At 34.1% G+C, this 27964-nt stretch overlaps 3 protein-coding genes and 1 pseudogene across 3 annotated transcripts; 2 read left to right on the top strand and 2 right to left on the bottom strand.

Annotated features, from left to right (window-relative positions):
- Positions 1 to 1637: 1637 nt before the first annotated feature.
- Positions 1638 to 2948, top strand: LOC139881486 (uncharacterized). Its single transcript, XM_071865954.1, has 3 exons — positions 1638 to 1806; positions 2292 to 2523; positions 2630 to 2948. Exons 1-3 carry the CDS (start codon positions 1638 to 1640, stop codon positions 2946 to 2948), a joined length of 720 nt encoding a protein of 239 aa, XP_071722055.1.
- A 7444-nt stretch (positions 2949 to 10392) lies between these two features.
- Positions 10393 to 12138, bottom strand: LOC139881487 (large ribosomal subunit protein uL10z-like). Its single transcript, XM_071865955.1, has 5 exons — positions 11881 to 12138; positions 11520 to 11588; positions 11114 to 11212; positions 10637 to 11029; positions 10393 to 10542 (listed from the first exon to the last, which is right to left on the bottom strand). Exons 1-5 carry the CDS (start codon positions 12136 to 12138, stop codon positions 10393 to 10395), a joined length of 969 nt encoding a protein of 322 aa, XP_071722056.1.
- Positions 12139 to 13597: 1459 nt separating this feature from the next.
- LOC139881488 (dynamin-related protein 3A-like) lies at positions 13598 to 19371 on the bottom strand. The gene is made up of 20 exons (XM_071865957.1): positions 18973 to 19371; positions 18331 to 18613; positions 18223 to 18251; positions 18018 to 18119; positions 17867 to 17935; positions 17702 to 17761; positions 17451 to 17564; positions 17121 to 17169; positions 16894 to 17003; positions 16547 to 16639; positions 16361 to 16453; positions 16135 to 16272; positions 15525 to 15638; positions 15325 to 15420; positions 15168 to 15210; positions 14660 to 14802; positions 14425 to 14571; positions 14228 to 14280; positions 14044 to 14143; positions 13598 to 13870 (listed from the first exon to the last, which is right to left on the bottom strand). The coding sequence occupies exons 1-20, from the start codon at positions 19369 to 19371 to the stop codon at positions 13598 to 13600; spliced, it is 2508 nt and encodes an 835-aa protein (XP_071722058.1).
- A 7038-nt stretch (positions 19372 to 26409) lies between these two features.
- Positions 26410 to 27951, top strand: LOC139881489 (probable E3 ubiquitin-protein ligase ARI7; annotated as a pseudogene).
- Positions 27952 to 27964: the final 13 nt, after the last annotated feature.

Genomic DNA, 27964 nt, shown 5'->3' on the forward strand with positions numbered 1-27964 from the left:
ACAAAGAAGAAATAATTTTAAAATCTTATCATCTATTTTTGGTTAGATAACATACGGTCTACGTATCATTTTCTCCTGTTATACTGGGGCTAATAACATTTTTGTTACCGAAACAATAAAAAAATTAATAAAATGTTATCTCGCGTATTTTTGCTAACACTTTTCTATCCGTCCGTTAGATTTGCTAACAAAATCATATCTTCCGTCAAATTTTGTCTATGTGGTAGCCAATTTCCGTCAGTTTTGCACAATCATCGCCAAACAAGCAACACATTACGTGCTGATTCAGAAAAATGATACGTCATCGTCACCAACCTTCCAAAAAATTTTCCAGATTCCGGCGACCACCAACGGTGGTCCGGATGCCACGTGGTCGCCGGAACTTGAAAAATTTTGTTATGGCCAGACTAGTTCGACCAGATGAACGTCGTGGTGGTGTCGGATTTTTCAAATTTAAAACTGTTTGGTGTAGATCTTAGTTTAAAGATTTGGCCACCGCACCTTTAAGTTTAGATCTACAACTTTAAATTTAAAAAGTCCAACACCGCCATGACGTTCCGTAACAAAATTTTCTGATTCCGGCTACCACAGACGGCGGCGCCGCCTCAAGGGGCTGTCGACCACCGTCGGTGGTCTTCGAAATTTGGAAATTTTGATATGGCTTGACTAGTTTAGACTAGAGGAATATCATGGTGGTGTCGGATTTTTTAAATTTACATCAGTTTGGTGTAGATCTAAGCTTAACGGTGTGGTGACCGAATCTTTAAGCTTAGATCTACACCAAACGGTTGTAAATTTGAAAAATCCGACACCACGACGACGTTCATCCAGTCGAAACAAGTTTTGACATAAAAAAATTCTAGATTCCGGCGAACACCGATGTCTTTCCGTCAACCACTTGTGGCTGATGATGACGTGTCATTTTTGCCGAATCAGCACGTGATGTGTTGTTTGTTTGGTGATAATTGTGCAAAATTGAAAAAAATTGACTACCACATAAATAAAATTTGACGAAATGTATGATTTTGTTAACGAATCTAACGGACTGATAGAAAAGTGTTAGAAATAAACACGAGATAACATTTTATTAGTTTTTTCCATTTATCGGGTAGAAAAATGTTACTAGCCCACGTGATCGTAAGTTCCTACGCGTATCATTTCCAAAAAAAAGTTCCCACGCGTATCAACTGTAGGCCCAATAAATCTTGGGCCCACCCATTATTGGGCCAAGCTCAAATACGAATTTGCTTTGAATTTAAGGTAACATTTCTTTGAAATAAATAATTAAAATATATAAATAAAATAAAATAAAATAAAATTTTCTTTCCTTCTTCTCTGCTCGTCTCTTTCCCGGCCGAGAGTATCATCAGCAATTCAATTCATAGCAAATTCCCAAACAAGCTTCATCAGGTAATTCTCATTCTCTCCCCCTCTATCGGCTTTTTCCATTTTATTTGCGTAAGTTGTTGAGTAATTAGATAGCTAATCAATCAAATTATCATCTTCTGGTTCGAATCGACTTCATCTTAATCCCAAAACCCTAACTTGATTTTAGGGGTTTTGTTGTTCTTCGACGAGAATTGAATCAATTTTTCCCTTTTTCAAAAATATTGATTCTATTTGTTTTGTATGTTTAGATGGATCTTGCAACTGAGAACAGGCTAGCTGCAATGCTGATGAAAGAGGCAGCAGAATTACGACGACAGTCTCAGGAAGAAGGAGTTCTAGCTTATCTTAGGCAGCCCAAAGCTAGGGGCCGGCCAAATTCACGGTTTCTAACTGCCACCGTACTTGGGGTGCAACAAGGTATGCATCTGATTATTCTGTTAATATTTAGATCTTTTCAGACAAATTGTAGCATAGTTAATATTGAAACGATTTCTAAAGGGTCCTGTGTAATATTATGGAGCTTTTAGTCTGGTATTTCATCATCATATGATGTGCCATTACCCTGTTGAGACTTGTGAGTATGCCTTGTACCACAGGTTAATCAATATTAGAGTTGCAAGTCAAATTCGAGGCTAAAAAATGTTCTCCTATCTGATCTTATAAATGACTTTCACACATGATTTGACAAGTATTTAATCATTGGTGGTAATGCTAGAAAATTTGAATTGGGGGGAGGGCATCTTACATTTTACTTGCTACCAACTTTTGGGGTCGCTGATCATAAAAATGTTATCAACTTTTATACTATATGAAGACCTGTTTGGAAATTCTGCAAGTTAATGCTGTGAAGTGTGAAGGGTTCTATTAATTCTCTATTTAACCTTGTTTGGTCTTTTTCTCAGCTAACCGAGTTGTGGAAGTAAATGACATGTGGCGAGCTCGAGAGAAAGAGATGGAGTTGAATGACAAACTTACTAGAAAATCAAAAGATTACCATCCCCGGAGCAGCCAAATTGATAGGGCAACTGAGATTTCATCCTCAGGAACAGAAAGGAGGCATCCTGAAATAGAAGAAAATAATGCAGCAGACGAAGGCTTAAAGGATGAGGAAATTGAGAAATTTCTACATTCAAGGCGTGTTTCTCAATTTCTAACTATTTATTATACACTTGGATATATTTTAATGTGTGTTTAATCTTTCGTACGTTTTTGACATTTAACATTTTTTTGTTGATGGTAGGGTCAAGCGTGGACGAGGTTCTGTTGGATCGAGGATGGATGAAGCGGGACCTTATCTTCTCCCAAGTTCGAGTTCGAAGGATGGCTTATCAAGAAGCCCTGATCATGTAAGGAAATATCGGGTTTTGGGTCCAGAGAAACCTTCCTCACTTGAAGATTTTGAATTTTCTGATGAAGAAGAGAAGAAGAAGAGGAAGAAGGCAAAAAAATCTCACTCAAATAGCTCCGATAAGAAGCACTGTAGGAGGAATGAAAAGAAAGAAAAGTCTAGAGACAAGAAAAAGAGGAGAAAAGAGGAAAAAAGAAGAAAACCTTCCTAGAGTATAGGAAATCTGTATTGTATTACTCCTTGTAGACGTGTTGAATTCATATGCTGTTGGTTATTGGGCAGAGTTTATATGCATTGCAGTGTACTTAAAATTAACTTAAACTATGTGAAATATTTCAAAACCATGGTTTGTACTTCTACATCTACGCCAGTGATCCTCTTGCCGATTTGCTTCGTTTTTTCTATCTGCATTGCAGTCGATTGGTTGATTTGTCCATCTAAACGTGTTTATATTCTGTATCTTTGAAATGGTTCGTACAATTTCAAAAAAGAAAAGAAAAGAAATGGTTCGTACTTCTATATTCATTCATATCAACAAGACTATACGTGTTTATATTAATTAATCAGAACCATAAGAATGATTATTCCATCTCCAAGGTTCTCTATTTTTTTTTTCTCTAAAACACATTGTATCATCCAATCATTACTATTATAGAAATAATATTCAAATCTCAATTAATGAATAAAAATACATCTGAAAAGTGATTTATATTTTATTACTTCTTACTATATCTCTTGAAAAGTGATTTATATTTTATTAATGTATTACTTTTTACTATATCTCTTCACTACTATCTGATATATATACTACTATTAGAATTAATTGATTTTCGTAAGAGATTTTGTCTTGATATTTATAGAAGGCAAAATAAATAAGTTGGGTGTAAATAGTGGGAAAATAAAATAAAAAATCAATGATAATATGTTGGGGGTTGACGTAATGGACATCTACCACTATAATTTTTACAATATTTTTCTTTAAATGTTCATTATTATATATGTCTCGTTAAAATCTCACCAGTAAAAAATAAAATTTGGTAAAAAAAAAAAAATACACAAATAATATCATACACAAAAAAAAATAATTTCAGGTTGTTTTAGTAAAAATTTTGCCAAAAAAATCCCAGTGGGACAAAACCTTTTGCGAAAGACAAATTATACGTTAGTGTATGATTCTTCCCCTCAAACGAACCATATAGTCATTTCAAGGGCTTTTTAATCTTGCATGTTGTGAACTCGTCGCATACCGATACCAAAAATAAATTTCTCAAAAATCGATGTCGGTAATGATTTGGTAAAGATATTGGCAAGATTGTTTATGGATCGTATTTGCTTGACATCGATTTGTCGACTTTCTTGGAGTTCATGAGTATAGAAATTTTTTGGTGGGATATGCTTGGTCCTATCACCTTTAATATATCCTCCCTTGACTTGTGCAACACAAGCTGCATTATCTTCATAAATTATAGTGGGAGGTAATTCAACCGGTTTCGGAAAACATGAATTCCGAATATGGGTTATAACAGATCTTAACCAAACACACTCTTTTCCAGATTCATATAGGGCAACAATTTCAGAGTGGTTGAAAGATGTAGCTACAAGCGTTTGCTTAGTAGAACGCCAAGAAATAACAGTATCATTATAACAAAATACATATCCGGTTTGAGAGCGAGCTTTATGCGGATCGGATTGATATCCCGTATCAGCATATCCAACTAAACCAGAGTTAGTTGAATTCTTAGAATAATATAATCCCAGATCCATGGTTCCTCGAAGATATCGGAAGATATGTTTGATCCCATCCCAATATCTTCGCGTTGGCTCTGAACTAAATCGGGCCAATAAATTTACCGCAAATGCGATATCCGGTCTCGTACATTGTGCCAAGTACATAAGTGCCCCAATTGCATTTAGATATGATACTTCAGGACCAAATATCTCTTTATTTAATTATTTAGGACGAAACGGGTCCTTTTGGGGATGTAGAGACCTCACAACCATGGGAGTGCTCAATGGATGAGATTTATCCATGTCAAATCATTTGAGTAACTTTTCAGTATATTGTGATTGATGGATAATTATTCCATTTTTTTTATGCTCTAGCTCTAGTTCAAGATCAAGACAAAGTTTGTTTTTTCCCCTTTTCAGACTCCTTTTTCAGATATTCGACAGTTTTGGATAACTCGTTAGGAGTTCCAATCAAATTCATATCGTCGACATAAACTGCCACTATAGCAAATTCGGTATCTGATTTCTTCATAAAGATGCATGGACATATAGGATCATTCTTATATCCTTCTTTGATTAAGTACTCACTAAGTCGTTGGTACCACATGCGACCAGATTGCTTTAACCTGTATAAAGATTTTTGGAACTTTATTGAGAATAAGTTGCAGGGAGTGTATGCTTCAGGCATTTTATATTCCTCGAGAACTTTCATATATATATATATATGAATCCAAGAGCCATATAAATATGCCGTCACAACGTCCATTAGACGTATTTCCAGTTTTTCTGAAATTTTCAGGTTAATTAGATGACAAAATGTAATCATCTCCATCACGGGTAAATATATTTCATCAAAATCAACGCCAGGTTTCTGCGAGAAACCTTGGGCAACAAGTCGAGCTTTATATCTAACGACCTCATTTTTCTCATTTCGTTTTCGGACAAATACTCATTTATATCCAACAAGTTTTACATTTTCAGGAGTTCGAGTTATGGACCCGAAAACTTCTCGCTTAGCAAGGGAATCTAATTCAACTTTAATTGCTTCTTGCCATTTAGGCCAATCATGCCTTTGACGACATTCAGTAACAGACTGAGGCTCATAATCATCATTCATAATCTTGTAAGTAATTGAGAATGCAAATGCATCATTAATGATGATATTATCTCGATCCCAAATCTCATTACAATATGTAATGGAATGTTCTGTATTCCCGATATTTTTGATCTTTTTATGGGTTTGTGCCTCTTGAGGGGGTATTAAGTTCATCTGGAACTTTCAAAGTAGATTCTTTATCTCTCTCTTCTCTCTCGAAAAATAATATCTTTTTATCTCATCGGCCTACCAGGCTTTGAACGCATGGGTTTGTCATCCATTTTAACATGTTCTTCCGAAACGATCATTCTACCAAGAACATTCGCTGCTGGGATATGAGACTTTGTAACTTTATCAGCATCATTAAATGCATCAGAAAGTCTATTAGCAATAACTTGTAAATGGATGATGCGTTGTACCTCATAATCACATTCACGAGTTCTTGGATTTAAATGGGATAAATCTTTCGCAGTCTAGGAGATAGCCTCGACTGGCTTTCGCTTCTCAATCATGGAAGCTTTCGGTATTCCAATTGATGGAAATACTGATTCATCGAAATGACAATCTGCTAATCTGGCTGTAAAAAGATCATCAGTGGTCGGTTTATAGATGATGATACATAGCCAATATAAATACCAAATCGATGTTGGGACTCATTTTAGTCCTTTTAGGTGGTGCGACAGGCACCTGTACTGCACAACCAAATATGCGTAAATGTGAAACATCGAGTTGATAACCGATAATCATTTGAAGAGGGGATTGGGATAAATTAGCTGTAGGGCGCAATCTAATCAATGACGCCGCATGCAAAACTGCATGACCCCAAGCTATATCATCGAGTTTCGTTCTCAATAATAAAATTCGGACAATTTGGATGCGCTTTATTAAGGATTCTGCCAATCCATTTTGAGTATGCACATGGGGGACCGAATGCTCTACATCAATTCCAAGTGAAGCACAATACTCATCAAAACTTTTGGAAGTAAATCCACCAGCATTATCCATCCTTATGCCTTTAATTGGATAATCGGGAAATTGTGCCTAGAGCTTTATAATCTGCGCAAGCAATCGTATAAAAGCAACGTTGCTTGTAAATAGTAGGCATGTATGAGACCATCTACTTGATGCGTCTATTAACATCATAAAATATCAAAATGGTCCATTTGGCGGGTGTAATGGTCCACAAAATTCTCCTTGAATTCTTTGCAAGAAAAGGTATTCATTATTTTCATTATTTTCCTCTTCAAGAGTTTCAATATGGTACCCACAACGACGTATGTCTTTAAAGCTAAGCAGACTTCTTTTCGATTTGGTGTTTAAAAACGCATCTCAATATGGAGGATAGTACCATTTGGCTTAGTTATTGTGGCATTCCCAAAGCCATCAATAAGTTTAATAGGACCAAATATATTATGGATATATGCCTTACGCAACGTAATATTAACAACTTCAGGTGTCCAAAATAAAAATTACGCATTAGTTATAATATTTCACATTATATTTCACGATATAAATATTTTACATAGATAATATATTACATAAAAATTTATATCACATTATTTTATCCAACATATAAGTCTGAGACATCTTTAAGTCAATCAGACATCATAAAGGAGTTCAGAAACATCCAAAGATTGGTCTACTGCTTCAAGAGCAAACCGATCCATATATACAGAAACATTATTTGCTTTGACTGCATTGCTATTTACGATAGGAGTGATCTCAATAGTATTGGATTCTCCACGATTTTCAGGCCTTTTCAGAGTTGACTAGTATAAATTAACAAAATGTTTAGGCGTACGACAGGTACGCTACCAGTGCCCAGACATGCCACAACGATAGCAAATATTTTCATCATCTGCCTTCTTTGGCTTCTTATTAATATGATGGTCCTGATTTAGACCACGATTAGACAAGCCACGACTAGATGAACCACGATTAAATTATCTGGGTTGATTTACTCTTCGACCACCACCTCGACCTCTTCCTCTATCTCTGCGAGAGTTAATATATCGTTGCTCATTGCGAGAATAATTTTCTGTTCTAGCATTTGTTTCAGGAAAAGTTGGTGCGCCTGCAGGGCGAAGCTCATGATTTCGTATAAGCAATTCATTATTCTTCTCAGTGGTCAACAATACAGAGATCAATTCACAATAAGTTACAAAATCACGATGTCTATATTGTTGTTGTAATACCATATTCGAGGAATAGAACGTGGAGAATGTCTTCTCTAATAGTTCATGGTCGGAAAGTCTTAGGCCACATAACTCATAGCTAGAGACAATATCAAATAAAGCAGCATTATAGTCTCAGACAGATTTAAAATCTTGTAGACGAATATTTTGCCAATCATTACAGGTAAGAGGGAGAATTATTGTTTGAGTATGGTCATACATTTTCCTCAAACTCGTCCATAGGATCTGCGAGTCCCGGACGGAAAGATATTAAGTCTGCAAAGTCTCATTCAGATGGCGGCGGATAATGATCAACGCTTTTGCCTTATCTTTAGCATCAATTTCATTTTCAAGTGCTATTTGGCCATTTATTTCTCGGATCGCGTTGGCGATACCCATGGCCTGAAGATGCATTTCAACATCTAAATACCACGATATATAGTTTGTTCTGCTAACTTTAAGTTTGCGAAACTTGAGTTTTTCGATTTCAATCATTATACTGAATCAAAATAATATCAAGATCACTTCGAGGACACAATAATAATATCGGATATATATGCCGGTGCGATATATATTCTAGAATGATCATCCCATGGGTGGGTAAAGTTTGTTATATTCCAAAGAATGCAAGGGAAATTTGTTTATATGGGATATACATATACGGCAAATTGGAAGGGTCAAGCCTAGAGTCAACAATCGGTCAATGAAAGAATTATGTAGGAATGGAATTTCAAGGACGTTCATTCTTCATCTGTCAAAGTCCAAGGACCAAACATTAATGTGCCAAAAGTTGTGGCTGTCGCTGGATCTCCGTTTATCCCTCATAGTTCTTAACGTGTTTTATGTTTAGTTCCTAGACTATATTCGAATAAAAGAGAGCTTGTGCTCTATGTCTCTATCTATATGTGCGTAATGAACATTAAAAACTTAGTCTTGAAAAATTAAATTAATTGAAATGTCGTTATGAATTTTGAGTGTAATATGAGAGTTTCCCCAAACCCTAATTTCTTTCTTCCTTCTTTCCGTCGCCCATACTCTTCTCCCACGCCACCCTCTTTCATTCTCAGCCACCAATCTCTGACCACCACAACTGGCCGTCACCTTTCCCTCTCCAAACCCTATCTACCACGCCATCTCCCTCTCGACCGCTATCATAAACCCTCTCTTCCCCCAAAAACAACCTCCTTTCTCGCTAAAATCGATGGATTTCGAATCGTCTCTATTTTCCGATCAAGTTCCGTCGCCGGCACCCATCTGTACGTTATCATAAAGAGGTTAATATCCCGCTTAATTTTGTTCAGATGTGGATTTCATACGCGCGCAGCATTTTAGCACTGTATGCATTCCATCACACGTCAGTCATGAGTTCGAATCCTTTTGCTGCCATTTATGCTATTTTTTTTCTTAGCTTTATTTTAACTTTTTTACTTTGTGTATTTAAGCTTTGGTCTGTTTTTTTTTTTTCCAAATTAATTTTTTGATTTGAGTGAAAATTTAAAAATCAACTCATATTTATTGTTATTTTAATTTTAAAAATTATATAAAATAAAAATATTAGTTAAAACTGCTTCTTCTCGGTTATTCTCTCCATCTCGCAATACATGAATTTTTTAGAGTGATTTTCATATTTAATTTAGATCAAAATATATTAAATTTTTCATTCATCTTATTTTTTATGTCAATAATTTAAAAAACATGTATTGATCAACGGAAAAAATAATAATTTTTATTTTTATTTTGGATTGTAGAAGGAGGGAATAGTAATTAAAATCACTTTTCATAACTCCAAATCCATATAACCTATTTCTAAAATTAACTTTAATACTTGAAAAAATAAAATTACATTTATATTTTGATAATTTTAGTTAATATATTTTATTCTTAATCTTTTTAGTATAAATTTTAATTCTAGCAACTTGTAAAGAAAAATTATAATTCAATTTGTAATAATTTATAATTAAGATATATTCAGATGTTTATTTACGGTCTAAATAATGTCCTATTCAAATTTAGAGACCACATTTTATTATTCAGATATGTATTCAGTTTCAGACGTCTTAATTTTTAAAAAAAACAAATACATCATTTGAGAGGTTAAAAATGATTAGATCATTTAAATGTACATATATCCATCTAAGCTTCCAAAATTCCATGATAATTAGATCGACAAGGAGCTCCATGACCATGTTAGAGTAAGTGCAAATAAAACAAAATCCGGCGGCTCGGAGCACATTTTAAGCAAGATAACTTTTATTAAAACTTGACAAAACTCAAGAACAAGGGGAATACAGTTATTGAAGCATAGTTCTTTGTCGAGGGGAAAAAATAACTACTGCAAATGAGTAGAGGTATTAGTTTTCAAAAGGATAGGCATCATCATTACTCCCAAGTTTTATCATGGAAAATGTTGGCATCTAAAATGCAGTATCTCAAATGTCGAGTATAATATAACCAATATGAAAAAAAATTCACCAGAAATAGGCGCGACTGATTCAAAATAAACAAAATATTGATGTTCAAGATCTAAATTAAAAACTTATCCAGCAATAATCCAGAACAATAACTGAAATAAATAATATCCAGAAACGTAACTAAAAGGTAAATGTCAGCAAACTGAAAGATAACAACCAAATAGCCGACAAAAGCTAGCTAGCTGCCTAGTCGAACAAACTCATTCCAAAATCTTCATCTTCCTCTTCTTCAGGCTCGTCCTTCTTCTCTTCCGCCTTGGCAGCAGCAGGGGCGCTGCCAGAAGAGGCAGCAGCAGCAGCTGGAGCAGCAGCAGCAGCAGCGAACTTGCTAGGATCCTACATCATTATCAAATTAAACAAATGGTCAAGGAAAATTAATGGGAAAAATTAAAATCATCAAAAAATCACATCAGAATAATTCCAAACAAACCTTGATGTACTCTTTCACTTGCTCAGCTTCTGGGAAGGAATACTCTGTGGCGACAGCAATAGCCAGAGCATTCTTGTAGGCATTGATGAACATGTGCGGCGCTGCAGCAACGGTGGGGTAAGAGATTGCCAGAGCCAAAGAGGTGACCATTGCAACACCAGCAGCAAACTTGGCCATAAGGTCATCTTCAGTCAGATCAAGGACTTCCGGGCTGAAGACCGAGCCATTGTCATAAACACTCAAGACGACAAGGCCGTAAGAGAAAGGCCTGATCCCGAGTTTAGCAAGAAGGGCAGCTTCAGAAGAGCCAACCTTGTCACCCTTCTTGATAAGCTCAACAGGGGTGATGATTTCCACGGTACCCTTGTTAATCTTAGTGGGGATATTCAGAACCTGGAAATAAACAAATTTCAAGTGAGAATTCACCAAAACACTGAGACATACAAAGCGAGTACCACAAATTGGAGAATGAAATACCTGGAAGAAAGAGGTCTGAGATGGGTCAAGACCAGTGTTGCCGGGAGGGACAACAACATCAATTGGAGCAATCAGACCCACACGAGCAGGTGCACCAACCTGTTAGCATAGTATTGTGAGCATAATCAAACACTAGTAATACAAATTACTAAAGACAGAGAATCTACACAAATGTTGCATAGAAAATAAGATGACTTGAAAAAACTATACTATTAATCATAATAAATCAATATGCAGTTTCATACAGGTAAAAACAGATGGACAATCAAATGAAAACTTTAGTATATGTATTTCACAGCTGCTCATCGACATGAAGCAGGTCAACAAAATGTAATAACTTTACCAGTAAAAAAACACACTGATTACAGTAACAATTATGTAAATTGGCAATGATTAGAGGACGTACTTTGTACTTGGCGACCTCCTCACTCACTTCCTTGAGATCACCCTTGGTGAAAATCAAACCCACATTGCCCTAATGGAAAACAAATATCAAAGCATCAGCCATTAGCACAACTCCAAACCAATTCCGCCGAAATTATTTCAACTCGCAGTAGATAATATTCAATCATCGATAAATTAATTCAAATAAATCAATATTTCAACTGAAAAAATTACAAGTTTCGCCGATCAAATAACAGGAATCCAGTCCAACCCAATACAACTATATACAATTCCAATCATCTTCAATCACATTAATTCAAATTACAGTGGCTGCTAGTACAAAAGAATTCTCAACCAATTAAAGTAACAAAAATGAGAATTACCTGAAGGAGAGGAATGAGGTTAAGGAATGCTTTGTTTCCAGTCTTCTCAGAGTGAATACGCACAGACCTCTTCATCATAGTGTTCTTACCCATTAAAACGACCGAGTCACCTCGCAAACCCTTGCGGATGTTTTGCAACTGGTTCGATCCAACATTGTCGGCTGCGACAACCAGAATCTGACTGTACTCGTCCAACAACTGGCACAGCTTCGAATCGTAGGCTAGCTTCTTGTCGGCTTTTGATGCTCCCCTAACCATTTTTGATAGACAAACAAATTCTCTAAAACAAGAAAGGAAGGCAAAAATTGAGGGCCAAAATGAAGCTTTTCTAGCTTTATCAAGGGGGACTGCTAAAACGGCGCCGTCCTTTAACCTCCGTTCGATGAGAAAGATATCTGAGTGTGTACTGGGTGGCGGAAGGAAACACGTATGAGAAAATTGGGTAATGACCTAGCTAGGGCTTTATATATAAAAAGAAAAAAATTGGGTTTGATGTAAACCTAGATCGGACGGTCACTTTTGCGACACGTCTGTTTGGGGGTGTGTATAAAAAAATTACTAGTATTAACATGCTATTTATGCTGAACTGACAAAATTATCCCTTTGTTTACACTGGTTTTCTAGCACTCCCATCTTTGTTCCAAACTTCTTATTAATTGGACTGGCAATTTAGATCGATCCGCGGATATCCGGTCGGATACGGATATTAAAATTTATTATTTTAGTAATAAATTTAAAGTCCAATATACATAACTTATTAAATAAAGTCTATTTTTCGATCAATTTAATTTAAAATAAAGCAAAAAAATTAAACAAATCTTAAAAACAAAAAAAAATTGTGGATATTTGATATTTTATAACAATTAAATTTAAAATTGAATATTCACGGATCAGATCGGATATTATCATTCGAAATTTTTTTAGATTGAATTCAAATCCATCAGATTAAAAAAATATTTGATTCAATCCGCTCCATTACGAACCCCACTTCCGATCACGGTTCTGTTTCCATAGTAATCTGAACGCAATCATTATTTGTTAGCTAAAATTATTAAAAATTGTTTTGCACCACCACTGTCAAATTCAATCTCAATGTTTGTAGTTACATAATGTCAAATGCAAGTGTAGACTACTAAAATGGAACTGAAATGATTGACAATACACGACTGTAATGTTCCAGATCTAATTATAAACAAGAATATCCAACGCCTAGGCAAAAATGCCTCCAGCTTATCAGAATAGCATAGGGTCATTTTCTCCCGAAGAACTCAATTCAATCTCAGGCAACAAAAGTGTAGAAAACTTTCAGAATAGCAAAGGGTTATTTACTCATTTTCTCGCCAAAAACTCGATACAGACTAAGGTCTATTACAAGCATCAGTAAAACGGAGTCATATATGTGTGTGTATATATATAATTAGAGGAACAGAACCAAAGAATATATGTATTGAAAGCTTCACTTCCAACAAGAAGATCATTATATAGTATGAACCCCATGTGATTCTTCCTGGAGCCTCCCATCATAATTTGACTTTATATTGTAACCAGAAACGACAAAAAATTATGATATAGCAAACAAACGCCTAATTTCAACCTCCTAGCTAGAACAGCCACCCCCACGGGCCAAATTTTTTAAGATTCCAAACATCTTCAGATGCAAATGAAATCTTATAATGACATTCTACAACAAAGAAAAACTGGATATTCGACTTTTGTTTCACATGTCGAGTGTTGGATACGGCATAAAAGGACGTCCTCCACTTCCATTAGTATCCATATTGCCAAATGGGTATGACAGCTCCCCCGAGTGAGTTGACTTTCGAGACGACCTAGGATACCTAGGAGAAGAGTAAAAATCACTTGAACCACTGCTTGTAGTATACATCGACGACGTAGGCAGACCGTGGATCCTCGGCAACCCTGTTGGATCTCCTCCTAGACTGTATCCTTTCTCCACTGTTTCAGCTTCCAGAGGCAGTTCTTCCAAGGTCTACAAAATATTCATCGAGAAATCAGTCATTCTTGAAAGGACAGTTTGGTATCTTTTAAAACATTAGGTCGCAAAACCTAAAACATGGAAAACCTTAACCTCAAGGGTTTTCGAAAAGTTTAGCCTAAAATATAACAAGATTAGAAAAGTTCGTTTAAAGCTAGAGAACTTACTCGGAAAGCCTGTTGAAGAACGCGAAGCATTTCACGAGTGTGCTTTCTTTTTGTTGCCACCTCATCAGGTTCTTGTAGCATCTCCTCGAATAGATTCTCCCTATTTTTTATACACAAAGGAAAATTCAGGGGACAAAAAATTTTCAGGATATGAAAGAGTTGAACTCTATTGAGTGTCATTTACCTGTAAAGCTTTCTGATAAAGACGTTGTGCAGCTCACGTTTTGTTTGGTTTACCTATATATACAAATCCCAAGAACATAGAAGCAAATATCAGAATTTGTAGATCACTAGAGTAAGAAAGGGATAAGCATAAAAATAATGAAAAAAAAATAAAAAAATTCAAAGCTAGAGTGAATGTACAAACAGTCAGGTAACTACCAGGAAATGCATAATGGCTTTTGGCACAGAGTCCTCGATGTTCTTTCGAACAATGTCATAGTATGACCTCAACAACAATTTCGTAACAGCAATTTCAATAGTCTCCTGCTCTGAATGGTTTTCCGAGGGCCTCAACATGGTTGGTGGCTTCAAAAATCATGTGTCATGGGAAAATATTGAGTTGAAAAATATAGCCATAAACTAGCACTGGAAACAAGAAACACTAAGCACAAACCTCTCTCAGATGGATCATAGACACGGCTTGTTCCAAGTTGTTAACAGGTTCATTGTAAGGCCTGTTTGTTAAGATTTCTTTAGCAGCCCCACGATTATCACTTCCACCAAATATTGATGAAATTCCCCAACTCGTGCTTCCTACTAATAATCAATGTGCAAATTTAAGAATCGTATCAGGAACAGCCAAGAGAAGGTTTACACAGCAGAACAGAAATATAAGCAGAAGAAAACACACTGTATGACATTTGAAGCTACTACAGTCATGTTTAATTCGTAAAATGAATTCTGTTAATTGTAAATTCTTCAATAACATGGGGTGGTGACACTTTAGTTCACAAAAAAATAAAAAAAATAAAAATAAGTGCACCTATTTTTGCTAGGTTTCTTCACCTTACGCACCACATTTTATGCTAGGTTTCTTCAGGAAAAATAAGTGCATAATTCAATTATATCATTGAATCTTCATTCTTTAGTGGAAAGAAAAATATTTTCGATCAGACCATTACCTGAGGGTGCAGCCTTTTCAACTTCTGCTACAGGCTTCGGTCCCTGGACAACACAACAAGTAACAATCAATTAGAGTAACCAAAGAAGTAACAGCCTACATAATATATAGATTAAACCTCAAATTGCTTCCCATGGATTAAAGTACTAACGCCTTACCTGATCAGAAACAATTCCATTTACTTGTCTAGCAAGAATGGCACGTGATTTCGTACTTCTTTCTGATGCCGGTGCTTTTTCAGGCTCTATGCCATCCTAATTATCCAAAATTGAATGCAACCATCATAAGTATGAAGAAAAAAACAAGTACCCACTACTCACAAATGATTAGAGGTAAGTAATAGAATGGCCCCGTGTACCTTCTGCTTGGTTAGAGGAAAAGCGACCCTAGAAGATTTGACCGATTGGAGTGCAATCTCTACCGCCTTGCTCCCACCAATAAAGTTTGGGTGGGAAGTGTTGATATAATCCATCTGCAAATATATTCAAATAGAATTTCAATAGAATTTTTTCGTACAGCGAAGTACTGTATCATAAAGCTGAAAGAAGAAAATGGAAGGTGGAGAAATTTTGGAAGCACGAGATGATACCAAAACTGCTTAAAAGTTACATTATGAACACCAACTGAGATATATTGAACTAATTATCAGCTCATGGAGGTCAGAGTTGGATAGAAAACGAGTCGAATATATAAATTAAGTATCATAATGGTTTTTTTGGAACACAGATATCACATACAAAGTATCGATACATTCAATTTGGAGGCAAATTTAGCCAAGCTGAGAGATATTGACAACATGGAGACACCATTCCCGGGAAAAAGGAACAGAATTGCGACCCAATGAGTTTATATCAGGCTTTAAGTAGTTTGAAAGAGTTTAAATAAAAGACCCCTGATAGAAGAGAAGTGTTCCAGTGCTAAATATGATGCATGCCCATTCAAATTTCAGATATTAATATTCGAGGTACCTCCATCTCAATTATGTGACCAATCATTGTTTCCGACGGTCCAAGGCCTTCCCGCAGAAAGTTTCCAATGACTTCATCCATACGCTTCCTCAGAACAGGAAATCGCTGAAGATCGTTTATTAAACAACGGTGGCTAATCTGGGAAAAGGACCAAAGCCATTTAGTGTCAATGTATCTTTAGTATGATGGAGCATTGGCAAAAAAATTTGTGAGCAAAGGACCTGACCTTCACTAACTCATCAAAAATGAACCGAGCACACTGAAGACTTGGATCCAACAACCGAATTATTTGCCTCTTAATAAGAACTTCAAATGGCACCTGCATAAATTAACGTATTGTTGCAATTAACTTCAGGAATTTATAAATAACCAAACGGATCTGAAAATTAAGGAAGAATTCCAGATCACCTACTTCCGGTACAAAGAGTGCAGATCGAGGGCCGGTTGCATTCTGAATAGCAGTCCGAATATCGTCATCAGTTAAATCCTCACATGGATCGACCTCCTGTATGTAAAATTATGTAGCATTAAGAGTCAATGAGTCAATAAAATGATCAGTCATCACCACTGTAATGAGGAAAGCACGTGACACATAAAACGGGACATTCTTGGGTAAACTCTCTAAATACTTCACAGAATCATGTATGAGAGTAAGGTGTTACACGAAATAATTCAACTTGTACGATAATTTACCAGTTACTGGCATAAATAAAAAATAAATAAAAAAACCACTTCATTGAAAAACATCTAGGCACTAACCTCCAAACTTTTCACAAAAATTTGTTGGAAGATGTAATGAATTCGTGCTCCACCAGACAGCTCAGTAGTTGACATTTCTTCATTTTTCCCCTCAACGATCGAAGAAAATGCTGTTTCCAATATGAAAGTAAAGATTATGAACATGAGAGTTAAGGATAGATGACTGGTGCTAGCAATCAAAGATAGCATGATTGAAGCTACAGACTTGAGCTTATTAATGTATGCACCTTCAGAGTATTTGGAAAGAATGTTCAGAAGAAGAGCTCCTTGACCAGCCTGTTGGGTCGCAAATTTGAATGAGAAAAGAAGATATAATCATACGAAAATAATGTGCAAAATAAGACTTTAGGCAGGAATATTGACAATATTTGCAACTTGTTTAGTAGATCAGTGAGAATAAGGCCACCTTAAAAAAATCCATAAAGCACAATTACGACCTCCACAAACAAAGCATGTACACAGTGAAAGTAATGACATTATGATGGGGAGTAGCATGCCAATAAATTTACAAAGAATCTCAACTACTTTAGCATAATAGACAAACAAATAACACTTGCCTTAGATTCTGTTATTTCACCATAGCTAGCATGCTCTTTCGCTACAGCGACCAATGTGGTGCTAATGCGTGACTTCAATCCTGGAAGGACATTTTTGATATGTTGACATAAAATCTGCAAAAAGAAAATAGGCTCAATAGTAATGATGATGATTCATACTGGTTCAATCGGTTCAACTTTACTGCCAATTGAAGAATTCATTTGTGATGATATCTAGGGAATAATCTGGGAACTATGACGCGGAATCATACCTGGTTCAGCTTTTTTGCTAGTTGAGGGACCCCACAACGGTCAGCTAAACCATTATAAACCTACAGGAAAAGAGAAGAACGTAATAGCAGATAGAAACTTTCGCAAGGTAGCGATAATATGCAAATAACAATATCTTTAACAAACAACAGATAGCAAGATCTTACAGGACGACTTCGGAAGAACTTCTCCTCAGCCACTAAAGCATCCTTAATACTCCGGTTCATCATTATATCCTACATCCTCAATATTTCACCACCATATTAATGTAAGTGAAAATTATACAGAAAACAATAGATGATATTGGACATTAGTTACCTCCTGACTACGATTCACAACCCCTACATAACCAAGTCTAAGTGGAATCACTTTTCCAAGCAACAGCTTACATGCGTCAGTACCTCTGTCCATGATATCCAACTGAACCAACAAAACACATGCAAAGCCTTATCAAAGGAGGAAAATAAGCAGTAGATACTAGCACACGTAAAGATAAAAAGTATTAATCCAAGCAAATATGCACCTTGGTTATAACTCCAATGGTCCTATTGCCTGACAAAGGAAAATTGTATGTCATGAATGGTTTGATCAGAATTGAAATGTATCACGGGATGTGAAATGAGTAACTTACCATCAGGGTCAGCCATTCCTGCCATCTGAAGAGCATCTGAGTTTGCTAGATCAGAATTTGCAGGGGTAACAGCAAGAATTAGACAGGTTGGTTGTTTGATATACGACATGATCATTGTCCTGATTCTTGCTTCAATATCGGAAGGCTGATCTCCTACTGGAACTTTTGTTAAACCAGGCAGGTCTACTAGTGTGATATCAAGAACATTGGGAGAGAAAATCTTCAAACGAATCTGTTTATCTATCACACCTTTGTTATCTCCAGCTTCCCTATCAGTCTCAGCCTGCAGCCAATGAAAAGTTATAGAAGAAAGCAAAACTAATATCTGAATATCAGTACAGGTGAGACATTGTTGGCTCTTCAATCTAGACAAACACATAATTCATGTTCTAGTTATCTTTCAGAATACTTAAAATTTCATGCCAACCTTGAAACCTCAGTAACTTGTAGAAATCCATCCATCAAATCGTATTAATACAATCCTATGTTTCGAATTACAAATTGAATAAACATTTTTCCAAATGCAGTCACATTCACAGCTACAGTGGACAAATGCCTTCAACCCACAGCTATCCATCATTATCATCATCAAAAGCAACAGAATCAACAAGAACAAGAAATCAAAAAAATGGCGCCATTCACCTGAATCTCTCTCCGAATATCAGTAAACTCAAAGAACTTCCGGCCAGGGAGATGGAGGAATTCCCCGTACTCCTCATCGGAACCGTCCTGCTTCCGTTTGGTCTGCAGCAACTGCAAGACGAGCGGACGGCGGGTACAAATGTCATTCCCACGGGGTAAGAAGTCCCGACCAACAAGTGCTTCCAGCACGCTCGACTTTCCACTGCTCTGGCTGCCGACGACAGCAACCTGTGGCAGCTCGATCGTTGACTGGCTCCCGACTTTAGCGAAAATGTCCTGTAACTTATTGACTATCGGGATCACCGATGAACCAAGTGGAGACGCCGATGGAGTCGGCGCTGTGCCGTTATTGTTGGTGGCGGTGGGGGTGGAGGTTGAAGTTGGCGGTTCCTCTGCCATGGTGGTCGGATCGCAAGCAACTGATCGAGCCTAGGGTTTTGGAGAAATTTTAAATTCTACAGTTTAGAGAGAGAGAGATTCGTGTTTTGGTTTAGTTTAGAGATGAAAGAGATTGGGTTTAGAAAGAGACTTGGTGGATTGATTGCCTAGTGTGTGATTGGAGATTTAGAAATTAAATTAATTTATTTAATTATATTAGGGAGTAAATAAAAATTATGAGTTGATTTGCTAAGCAAGGACAAAAAATTACTTGATGAATAATTTACTACTTCCTCCGTCGATGAATAATTATTATAAATCCAATTTTGACATTTTCATAAATAATTATCACATCTAATATTATATTTTATAATATTTTTCGTCCTTATTAATTTAAAAGATAATTCGTTATTATTATTCTATTTAATAGTTAAATAATATTTTTATTTTTTAAATTCATTATAATTTTAATATATTTGAACAATAATAATGATTAAATACATCAATTTTTTTAATAAATTTAAAAAATAAAAACATCATTTAAATATGAAAGAAATAAAATTTAATATAATTAGTGACATGAATATATAAAAAAAAAAGTTAGCGACATGATGTTTTTAAATTTTTTATCTAATAATACTATCTTCCTTATTACCGTCGAAACTGTAATTTTACGGATGGAGGGATTACTAGTCTAGTACTGTGTTTTTATTTTCAAACGGTAATATTTTTTTTAAGTCAAATTCAGTATTTATTAGTAAATTTCTGCTTTTATTTTTCATTTAATCGATTATATACGATTTAAGGCATTCGGTTAAATTAGTTGTCATGAAAATTGACTGATCTAAAAATGATTCGATCCCTTCTAGCAAAGTCCAAATTGCTATGTAAAGCCCAAAAATAAATGAAGTTTAATATCTAAAGCCCATTAGTCCACTTACTATAGTGGTGAACCGTATGTCTCGTGAATTTAGAGGTCGCAAACGAATGAAAACGATAAAATATGAACATAATAAAAATTGAACTGGATGATAAATTATTCATTTGTTTATATATATATTCGTTTTTTAAACTTTTATATTTTGTTCATGTTCAAAAGTTATGAAGAATTCATGGTCGATCATGAAAAATGAATTGTATTATTAGAAAATAATAAGGATCAAAATAAAATTTCTTGCAAATTGAAAGGAAAAAATAAAAGAAAAAATATGTTATTTAGATAACACTTGTTTGTTTGTGATTCTAGATTAACTAGAGAGATTTTAAGTTTTAATTTTGTGTTTTGTCCGAAAAACTAAACAATATGACGTACATGTAAGGTAAAAAAGAATTACTAGTAGCATGATTTACTACTTCTTCCGTCGTCCATGAATAATTATTATAAATCCTATTTTGACATATTTATAAATAATTATCACATCTAATATTTTTTATAATATTTTTTCTACTATTATTTCATTTAAAAGTCAATATATTATTATTATCATATCTAAAATAGTTAGTGGCATGATGTTTTAAATTTTAAAGCTAGTAATATTGTCTTTCTTAATCCTATCGATATAAACTGTCTAATATTTTTTTTTTAAGTCAAGTTTAGTATTTTTATTTCTTAGATATCTGTTTTTATTTTTTATTTTATCGAATATAGACAGTTCAAGCCTTTAAGACATTCAGTTAAATTAGTTGCCATGAGAATTGACTAATCAAAAAATGATTCGGCACCATTCTATTTCAAAAAGAAAAAACAAATGAGTCGGTCCCTTTCTAGCAAGGTCCAGGTTGCTATGTAAAGCCCAAAAATAAACGAAATCTAATGTCCAAAGCCCACTAGTCCAGTTACTGCAGTGGTGGATAACATGTCTCGTGAATTTTGAGGTCCCAAACGAATGAAAACGATGAAACATGATTACATGAACCAAATAAAAAATGAACTGGAAGATAAATTATTCATTTCTTTATATATATTCGTTTAAAAATTTACATTTTGTTCATGTTCAAATGTTATGAAGAGTTCATGGTTTATCATTTGTTCATACTAGTCAATGGGCCCGTCCGTTGGACGGAAAGTCCGTACATTTGAAAATTAATAATTTAAATATATCTTATAATAATTATATAATAATTATTTGTATTAAACATTATTAAATATATGTCAAATATTATATCAAAAGAGATTATTTTAACTTTATATCAATTATAATTATTTTGATTTTATTTCAAAATCTACAATCCCATTAGAATCAAAATTTTATTTTGTTTTTAAAAATAATAAAAGTAGCAAAACATAAAAATTACATATCAAGATTTGATTAGATAATAAAATTTATAATTGCATCTAATCAATTTAATTTTTCTTATTGTTTGAAATATAAGATACGCTCATTTTAATTATGAATTTAGAAAAAAAATATAGTGAATTTTTATTAGGAATAATAGTTTAACAAAAACTTAGAAAAATAATAATATATTATATTTTGATTAGAATTTTTTTTTAACAATATGTCCGTTTGAATAGGAAAAAAGAAGACATGCCCGTTTTAATTATAAATAAGAAAAAGAATATAATGAATTTTAATTAGGAAAAATTATTAATTGCTTGAAAAATAAAATATGCCCGTTTTAATTAAGAATAGAAAAAAAATATAGTTAATTTTATTAGAAATAATAGCATAATAAAAAAATTAGAAAAATAATATATATTGTAATTTGATTAGAAATAATTTTTTTAATAATATGTCCGTTTGAATAGGGAAAAATAATATATACGCGTTTCAATTAATATATATAGTGTATTATAATTTTTTTAGAAATAATTTTTTAAATAATAGATAGAAAATTGATTAGGAATAAAATTATTATATTAAAAAAAAATAAGTGAAAGATAAAAGAGAATAGGAATCTCATATGATTAGGAATAAGTAATTGATAGAATTTTATTAGGAATCATTATCTTATTGTTTTTGAATTCTTAATTAGAATAGAAAAAAAATATTGACTTAAAATTATAATTTGATTCCTAATTAAACTCAAAAACTTAATTCCTAAATTAAACGCCATGTGTCGAATGTTGATTTGACAATAAAATTTGCAATTGGATTACAATTGGAACAAATTGAACAAATTGAGAAGTGTTTCTCTATTGTATATAAGATCATGAAAAATGAATTGTATCATTGCAAAATAATAAGTATCAAAATAAATTTTCTTGCAAATTGGAAGGAAAAAATAAAAAATATGTTATTTAGATAACACTTGTTTGTTCGTGATTCTAGATTAACTAGAATCGAGGTGGATAAATGAAGGTTTTAAGTTTTAATTTTGTGTTTTGTTCGAGAAACGAAACAGTATGACGAACATGCAAGTGTGTCGAAAATTAATCGGAATTTGAAGGAAGATGGAGGATATTGGAGACGTTTATGCTTCTATGATTTGAGCGACCTACAAACCTTGTTTTTCCCCTATTCTAATTATGGAATCAAAACATAATAAAAACATAACGATTCTTAATAAAATTATACCAATTATTTTTTCTTAATATAATAATTTTATTCCTAATCAATTTTCTATTTGTTATTTAAAAAATTATTTCTAATAAAATTCATATATATTCTTTTTTCCAATTCGTAATTAAAACGGACACATTTTATTTTTTCCTATTTAAACGGTCATGTTTTTAAAAAAAATTCCTAAATAAATTATAATGTATATTATTTTTTTCAAAATTTTTCATTAATTATTATTCCTCATAAAAACCCACTATATATTTTTTTCTATTTTTAATTAAAACGGTCTTATATTAGTTTTCAAACAATAGGAACAACTAAATTGATTATCTCGATTATAAATTTTATTATGAACAAATCTTGATATATTAACTTTTACCTTTTGCTATGTTTGTTATTTTTGAATTTTTTTTTTATAAATTTAATAGGATTATACATTGTGAAATTAAATAAAAAAATTATAACTGATATAAAAGTTAAAATAATTCTCTTTTTGATATAATATTTTACTTAGATGTAATAATAATCAATATAAATAATTATTATATAATTTTTATATGATATATATTTAAATTATTAATTTTTAAAGGTATAGACTTTCTATCGAACGGACGAGCCCACTGACTAGTTACTTTTAATTTTAAATCTATTCCAATTGTAAAATGAAATGCAAATTTTATTGTCAAATCAACGTCCGACACATTGCGTTTTATTAACGACTAGTAATTTGACACATGTATTTAGAACTTTAAGTTTAATAAGGAATCAAGTTATAATTTTAAATAAGTGATATTATTTTTCCTTTTCTAATTAGGAACAAAAATATGATGATTTTTAATAAAATTCTACCAATTACTTTTTACTAATATAATAATTTTATTCATAATTAGGAATATATTCTCTACGAATTCTATTCTCATTCATCATAATTAAAAATGATATATATAGATATGTGTGTATGTGTATATATATTTTATTGTCGAATTAATTTCGACTCATAGTTTTTTATTGGCGAAATAAATTTGACACATGAAATTTTTTTCCTATCTATAATTTAAAAAATTATTCTTGATAAAATTATAATACACTATAGATTTTTTTCTAATATTCTTATTAAACAATTTTCCTTAATTAAAATCCATTATATTCTTTTTTCCAATTCTAAATAAAACGAACACATTTCTTTTTTCCAATTCAAACGGACATATTATTTAAATTTATTAGTATAATATATATTAGTTTTTTCTAAAATGTTTTTATCAAATTATTATTCCTAACAAAAATCCGCTATATTCTTTTTTACTATTCCTAACTAAAACGGGCATATCTTATCTTATTTTCAAACAATAGAAACAATTAAATTGATTAGATGCAATTATAAATTTTATTATCAAAATAAATCTTGACATATAACTTTTATTTTTTGCTACGTTTATTATTCTTGAAAAGAGAAATGAATTTTTAATTCTAATAGGATTTTAGGTTTTGAAATAAAATTAAAATAATTATAATTGATATAAAGTTCAAATAATTTCTTTTTAATATAATATTTGACATATGTTTAATAATGTTTAATACAAATAATTATTATATAATTTTTCATATGATATACGGTAGAGATTTTCCGTCCAACGGACGAGTCCACTAACTTATTTTACCAAAACAGATAAAAGGGAACAACTTAATAATAGTTATTACAAATTTATTTTATGTGATATATCCTCAGATGGTAAAGAAAAAAGAATATTATTCTCAATATTTGTTAGAACAAGTACTTTTGGACTAAGTTATTTTGAGAGTTTCACTGATTTACAGTTTACACTTATCCTAAATTAGGATAGCTTGTTTTGTGTGAATAGCTGGGTTTTTTTTTTCTAAGAGGATAATTTGTATTTCATTAATTAATAGTGAAACGATACAAGTAATAGCGATTACAATATGAGAAAAGTGCTAAGAATATGAAAAATTTAACCACTAACTCAATACCAACACATAAAGTAGACACCTCAAGAAAATCGATCGATTGATTGATCAAAAGCCGGTACACGACGTCTAAAGATCCGCATCAACAACTCTTCCTTACTCGAGAGTAAGAAATCCATGGCATGAAAGCCATGGAAGCAATGCAACCGAAGGAGCGCACAAATCTGCTTAAGCGGCTGATCGGACTAACTTTTCAAGACTTTTCCAAGGATGAACTTTAGCTTGGAGCAAAAGCATCCAGAATTGAGGGTAAATCCCATAATTTGACTGACAAAAACTCAAATTCCATAATGGAAATCGAAAGAGCAGCAACTCTAAACAACAAAGCAGAATTGAGAGCTGAACAAACTCATAGCGAACATGAGAATAATCAGACGATATCAATGGACAAACATCGCTAAGAACCCTTGATCTATATCTAAAAATTAACATTAAACAGCTAAAACAAGCTACAACAGACTCCCAAATAACCATCGCTCGACTCGAGGGGATCGGAGACATCACACTCCGATGGATCGGTTATAGTCAAGGCCCCTGCGGACTCCAAAACTTCCCGGAACAAACAGGGAAGGACAGAGCCACCCATCGGCTGCACCTTTCAGTTGCCCAACAACCACCAGCCACCATGCCATGGACAATCCGAATCACCGCCAAGGAGAGAACACATCGGAAAACCCCCGCCGCCGTTGACTATATCAGCTACCCGATTCGTACAAGAGCCTAGAATCGGCCAACGACGTCGGAACTCCAATCGCCAATAATAGAGTGATCGTGAGCCAAACAGAAAGATCCATCAGCCACCTTCTCCCGCTCAACCACCGCCAGCCACCGCACCAAAACCAAAGATTTTCATTTCGAAGAGAAAAGACCAGAAAAAACGACGAAAGCAGCCCTAACAAACTTCCGGTTCGCACAAAATCTTGACACAACTCCGATTTGTCGAACCACCGACATCATCCTCCTAGGCCGGAACAAAAACCCAAGTCCGATGAAGCGAAAAGAAGAAAATTCGCCGGATAAAAAAAGGGAGATGAAACAAAAACCCAAAAGATAGAGATCTAGAAAAAAGGGAGACAAAATTAAAAGTAAGGGGAGCCCCATCGCCTCTGGGAAAACCGGACAGCGGCGGGGCCGAAGGAGGGGACTGGTAGGGTTTTTTAATAGGTTAGAGAGACGAAGGGAGGTTTTAATTTTAGAGAGAGGTTTTAATGTTTATGTGTGAATAAATAGTTGGCAGGTTAATTTTTATATAGGATTAATCAATTCAGATGTTAAGTGATATTTTTTTTTAGATGTTAAGTGATATGACCGACACTCTAAAAGATATTTAGATGTTAGTATTTGCATTAGTCAAAAGCAATAAAATGATCTTCTTTGACCTTTTTAAATACGATAGTCCTACTCTGATTCTATTTCCATCTTTGAGAACACAGATACTATATATAACAATGTCTAGATTGCTTTCCTAACCAAACCCCAATCTCGTACTTAAACAAAAATAAAATAAAAAATAAGAGCTATTTTTGGTAATTAAGGCCTGCTTATCGAATTCTCCACCGTACCGTCGCCTGCCATGGATGTCGATAATTCATCAGATGGTGGTTTCTACAGTGGATCAAAGGTCTACGATAATGATTACAACGACGATGACTATGATGCTTCTGATGATTACGTGGGAGACGACGACGTCGCTGCCCCTCAGCTTAGTTATACTGTCTTAAGTGACGAGGATATAGAACGAGCACAAGAGGATGATATTTCAAGAGTTTTTTCAGTCCTTTCAATAACAAGAGTAGAAGCAACTACATTGCTCCTTCATTATCATTAGAGTGTCCGTAGAGTTCATGAGGAATGGTTTGCTGATGAAGAAAAAGTCAGGAAATCCGTTGGCTTGTCAGTTATTGCTCAATCCCTTCTAACTTCTAGGATATATTTTGACTCTTTTCCTAAGTACGAGACAGCTTCGACTGCAAATTGTGATCATATGTTTTGCATTACTTGTTGGGAAAGTTACATTAGTAGATCTATTAATGAAGGTCTTGGATGTTTGTTGCTGAGATGTCCCGATCCGAGTTGTCGTCCTATAATTGGTCCGCACATGATAAATAAGTTGGCAGCTGATGATGAAGATAAGAAGAAGTACTTACATTATCTTATGCGGTCTTATATTGAAGCCGGCAACAAAAAGACAACAAAGTGGTGCCCTGCCCCTGGGTGCGAGAATTCTATTCGAAAATTTTCTTCCCATGGTGGCGGGGAGAATATATGGATGTTACCTACCTTTGCTTATATGAGTTTTGCTGGAATTGCACGGAGGAAGCACACCGTCCTATGGACTGTGCCACAGCTGCTAAGTGGATTATGAAGAACAGAGCCGAGTCTGAAAACATGAATTGGATCCTTGCTAATTCCAAGCCCGATCCAGAACGTCCAATTGAAAAGAACCACGAATGTACGCACATGACTTATACGCCGCCGTGTAAATTTTAGTTTTGTTGCCTATGCCTCGGGGCAGGGTCTGATCACGGTGACACGACGGGCGAAAATTTTGCTTGTAACAAATATGAAGTAGCTATGAAGGAAGGTTTGTACGTTGAAGCTGAAAAAATCCGAGAGATGGCAAAGAGATCCTTAGAGAGGTACACTCATTACTACGAGCGTTGGGCAAGCAATCAATCGTCAAGGCAAAAAGCTCTAGCTGATCTGCAAGAGATGGAAGACATGCATCTTGAAACGCTCCAAGTTAAACTCAACACCACCAAGTCCCAAATGAAGTTTTTAATAGAGGCGTGGCATCAAATTGTTGAATGTAGGCGTGTTCTAAAATGGACATATGCATATGGGTATTACCTGCCGGACCATGAAATGGCTAAGAGGCAATTCTTTGAATATATGCAAGGCGAGGCGAAGACTGGTTTGGAAAGGCTTCATCAATGTGCTAAGAAGGAACTCAAAAAGTTCATCGATGCTCAATGGCCCTCCTCAAAAGAGTTTGATGATTTTCGCTCAAATCTGTCCAGTTTGACCACCGTGACCAGAAATTATTTCGAAAATCTTGTAAGCGTTAGAGAAAAACTTATCAGATGTAGACCCGAGTACAAAATTGAAGGCTTGATGTTAGGTTTTGT

Source organism: Rutidosis leptorrhynchoides, unplaced genomic scaffold (assembly GCF_046630445.1).
Source record: "Rutidosis leptorrhynchoides isolate AG116_Rl617_1_P2 unplaced genomic scaffold, CSIRO_AGI_Rlap_v1 contig164, whole genome shotgun sequence".
In the NCBI taxonomy this organism is placed as follows: Eukaryota; Viridiplantae; Streptophyta; class Magnoliopsida; order Asterales; family Asteraceae; genus Rutidosis; species Rutidosis leptorrhynchoides.

What these genes read in the sequence shown, in the direction of transcription:
- LOC139881486 (XM_071865954.1), top strand. Translation starts at nt 1,638, where the DNA reads ATGGATCTTGCAACTGAGAACAGGCTAGCTGCAATGCTGATGAAAGAG. An exon ending in CGTACTTGGGGTGCAACAAG is followed by an intron (nt 1,807 to 2,291) that starts GTATGCATCTGA and finishes TCTTTTTCTCAG; the next exon opens with CTAACCGAGTTGTGGAAGTA. An exon ending in GAGAAATTTCTACATTCAAG is followed by an intron (nt 2,524 to 2,629) that starts GCGTGTTTCTCA and finishes TGTTGATGGTAG; the next exon opens with GGTCAAGCGTGGACGAGGTT.
- LOC139881487 (XM_071865955.1), bottom strand. Translation starts at nt 12,138, where the DNA reads ATGGTTAGGGGAGCATCAAAAGCCGACAAGAAGCTAGCCTACGATTCG. An exon ending in CTCAGACCTCTTTCTTCCAG is followed by an intron (nt 11,030 to 11,113) that starts GTATTTCATTCT and finishes GTTTATTTCCAG; the next exon opens with GTTCTGAATATCCCCACTAA. An exon ending in AAGTGAAAGAGTACATCAAG is followed by an intron (nt 10,543 to 10,636) that starts GTTTGTTTGGAA and finishes ATAATGATGTAG; the next exon opens with GATCCTAGCAAGTTCGCTGC.
- LOC139881488 (XM_071865957.1), bottom strand. Translation starts at nt 19,371, where the DNA reads ATGGCAGAGGAACCGCCAACTTCAACCTCCACCCCCACCGCCACCAAC. An exon ending in AGTTCTTCCGAAGTCGTCCT is followed by an intron (nt 17,762 to 17,866) that starts GTAAGATCTTGC and finishes CTTTTCCTGTAG; the next exon opens with GTTTATAATGGTTTAGCTGA. An exon ending in TCTTTCCAAATACTCTGAAG is followed by an intron (nt 17,004 to 17,120) that starts GTGCATACATTA and finishes TATTGGAAACAG; the next exon opens with CATTTTCTTCGATCGTTGAG.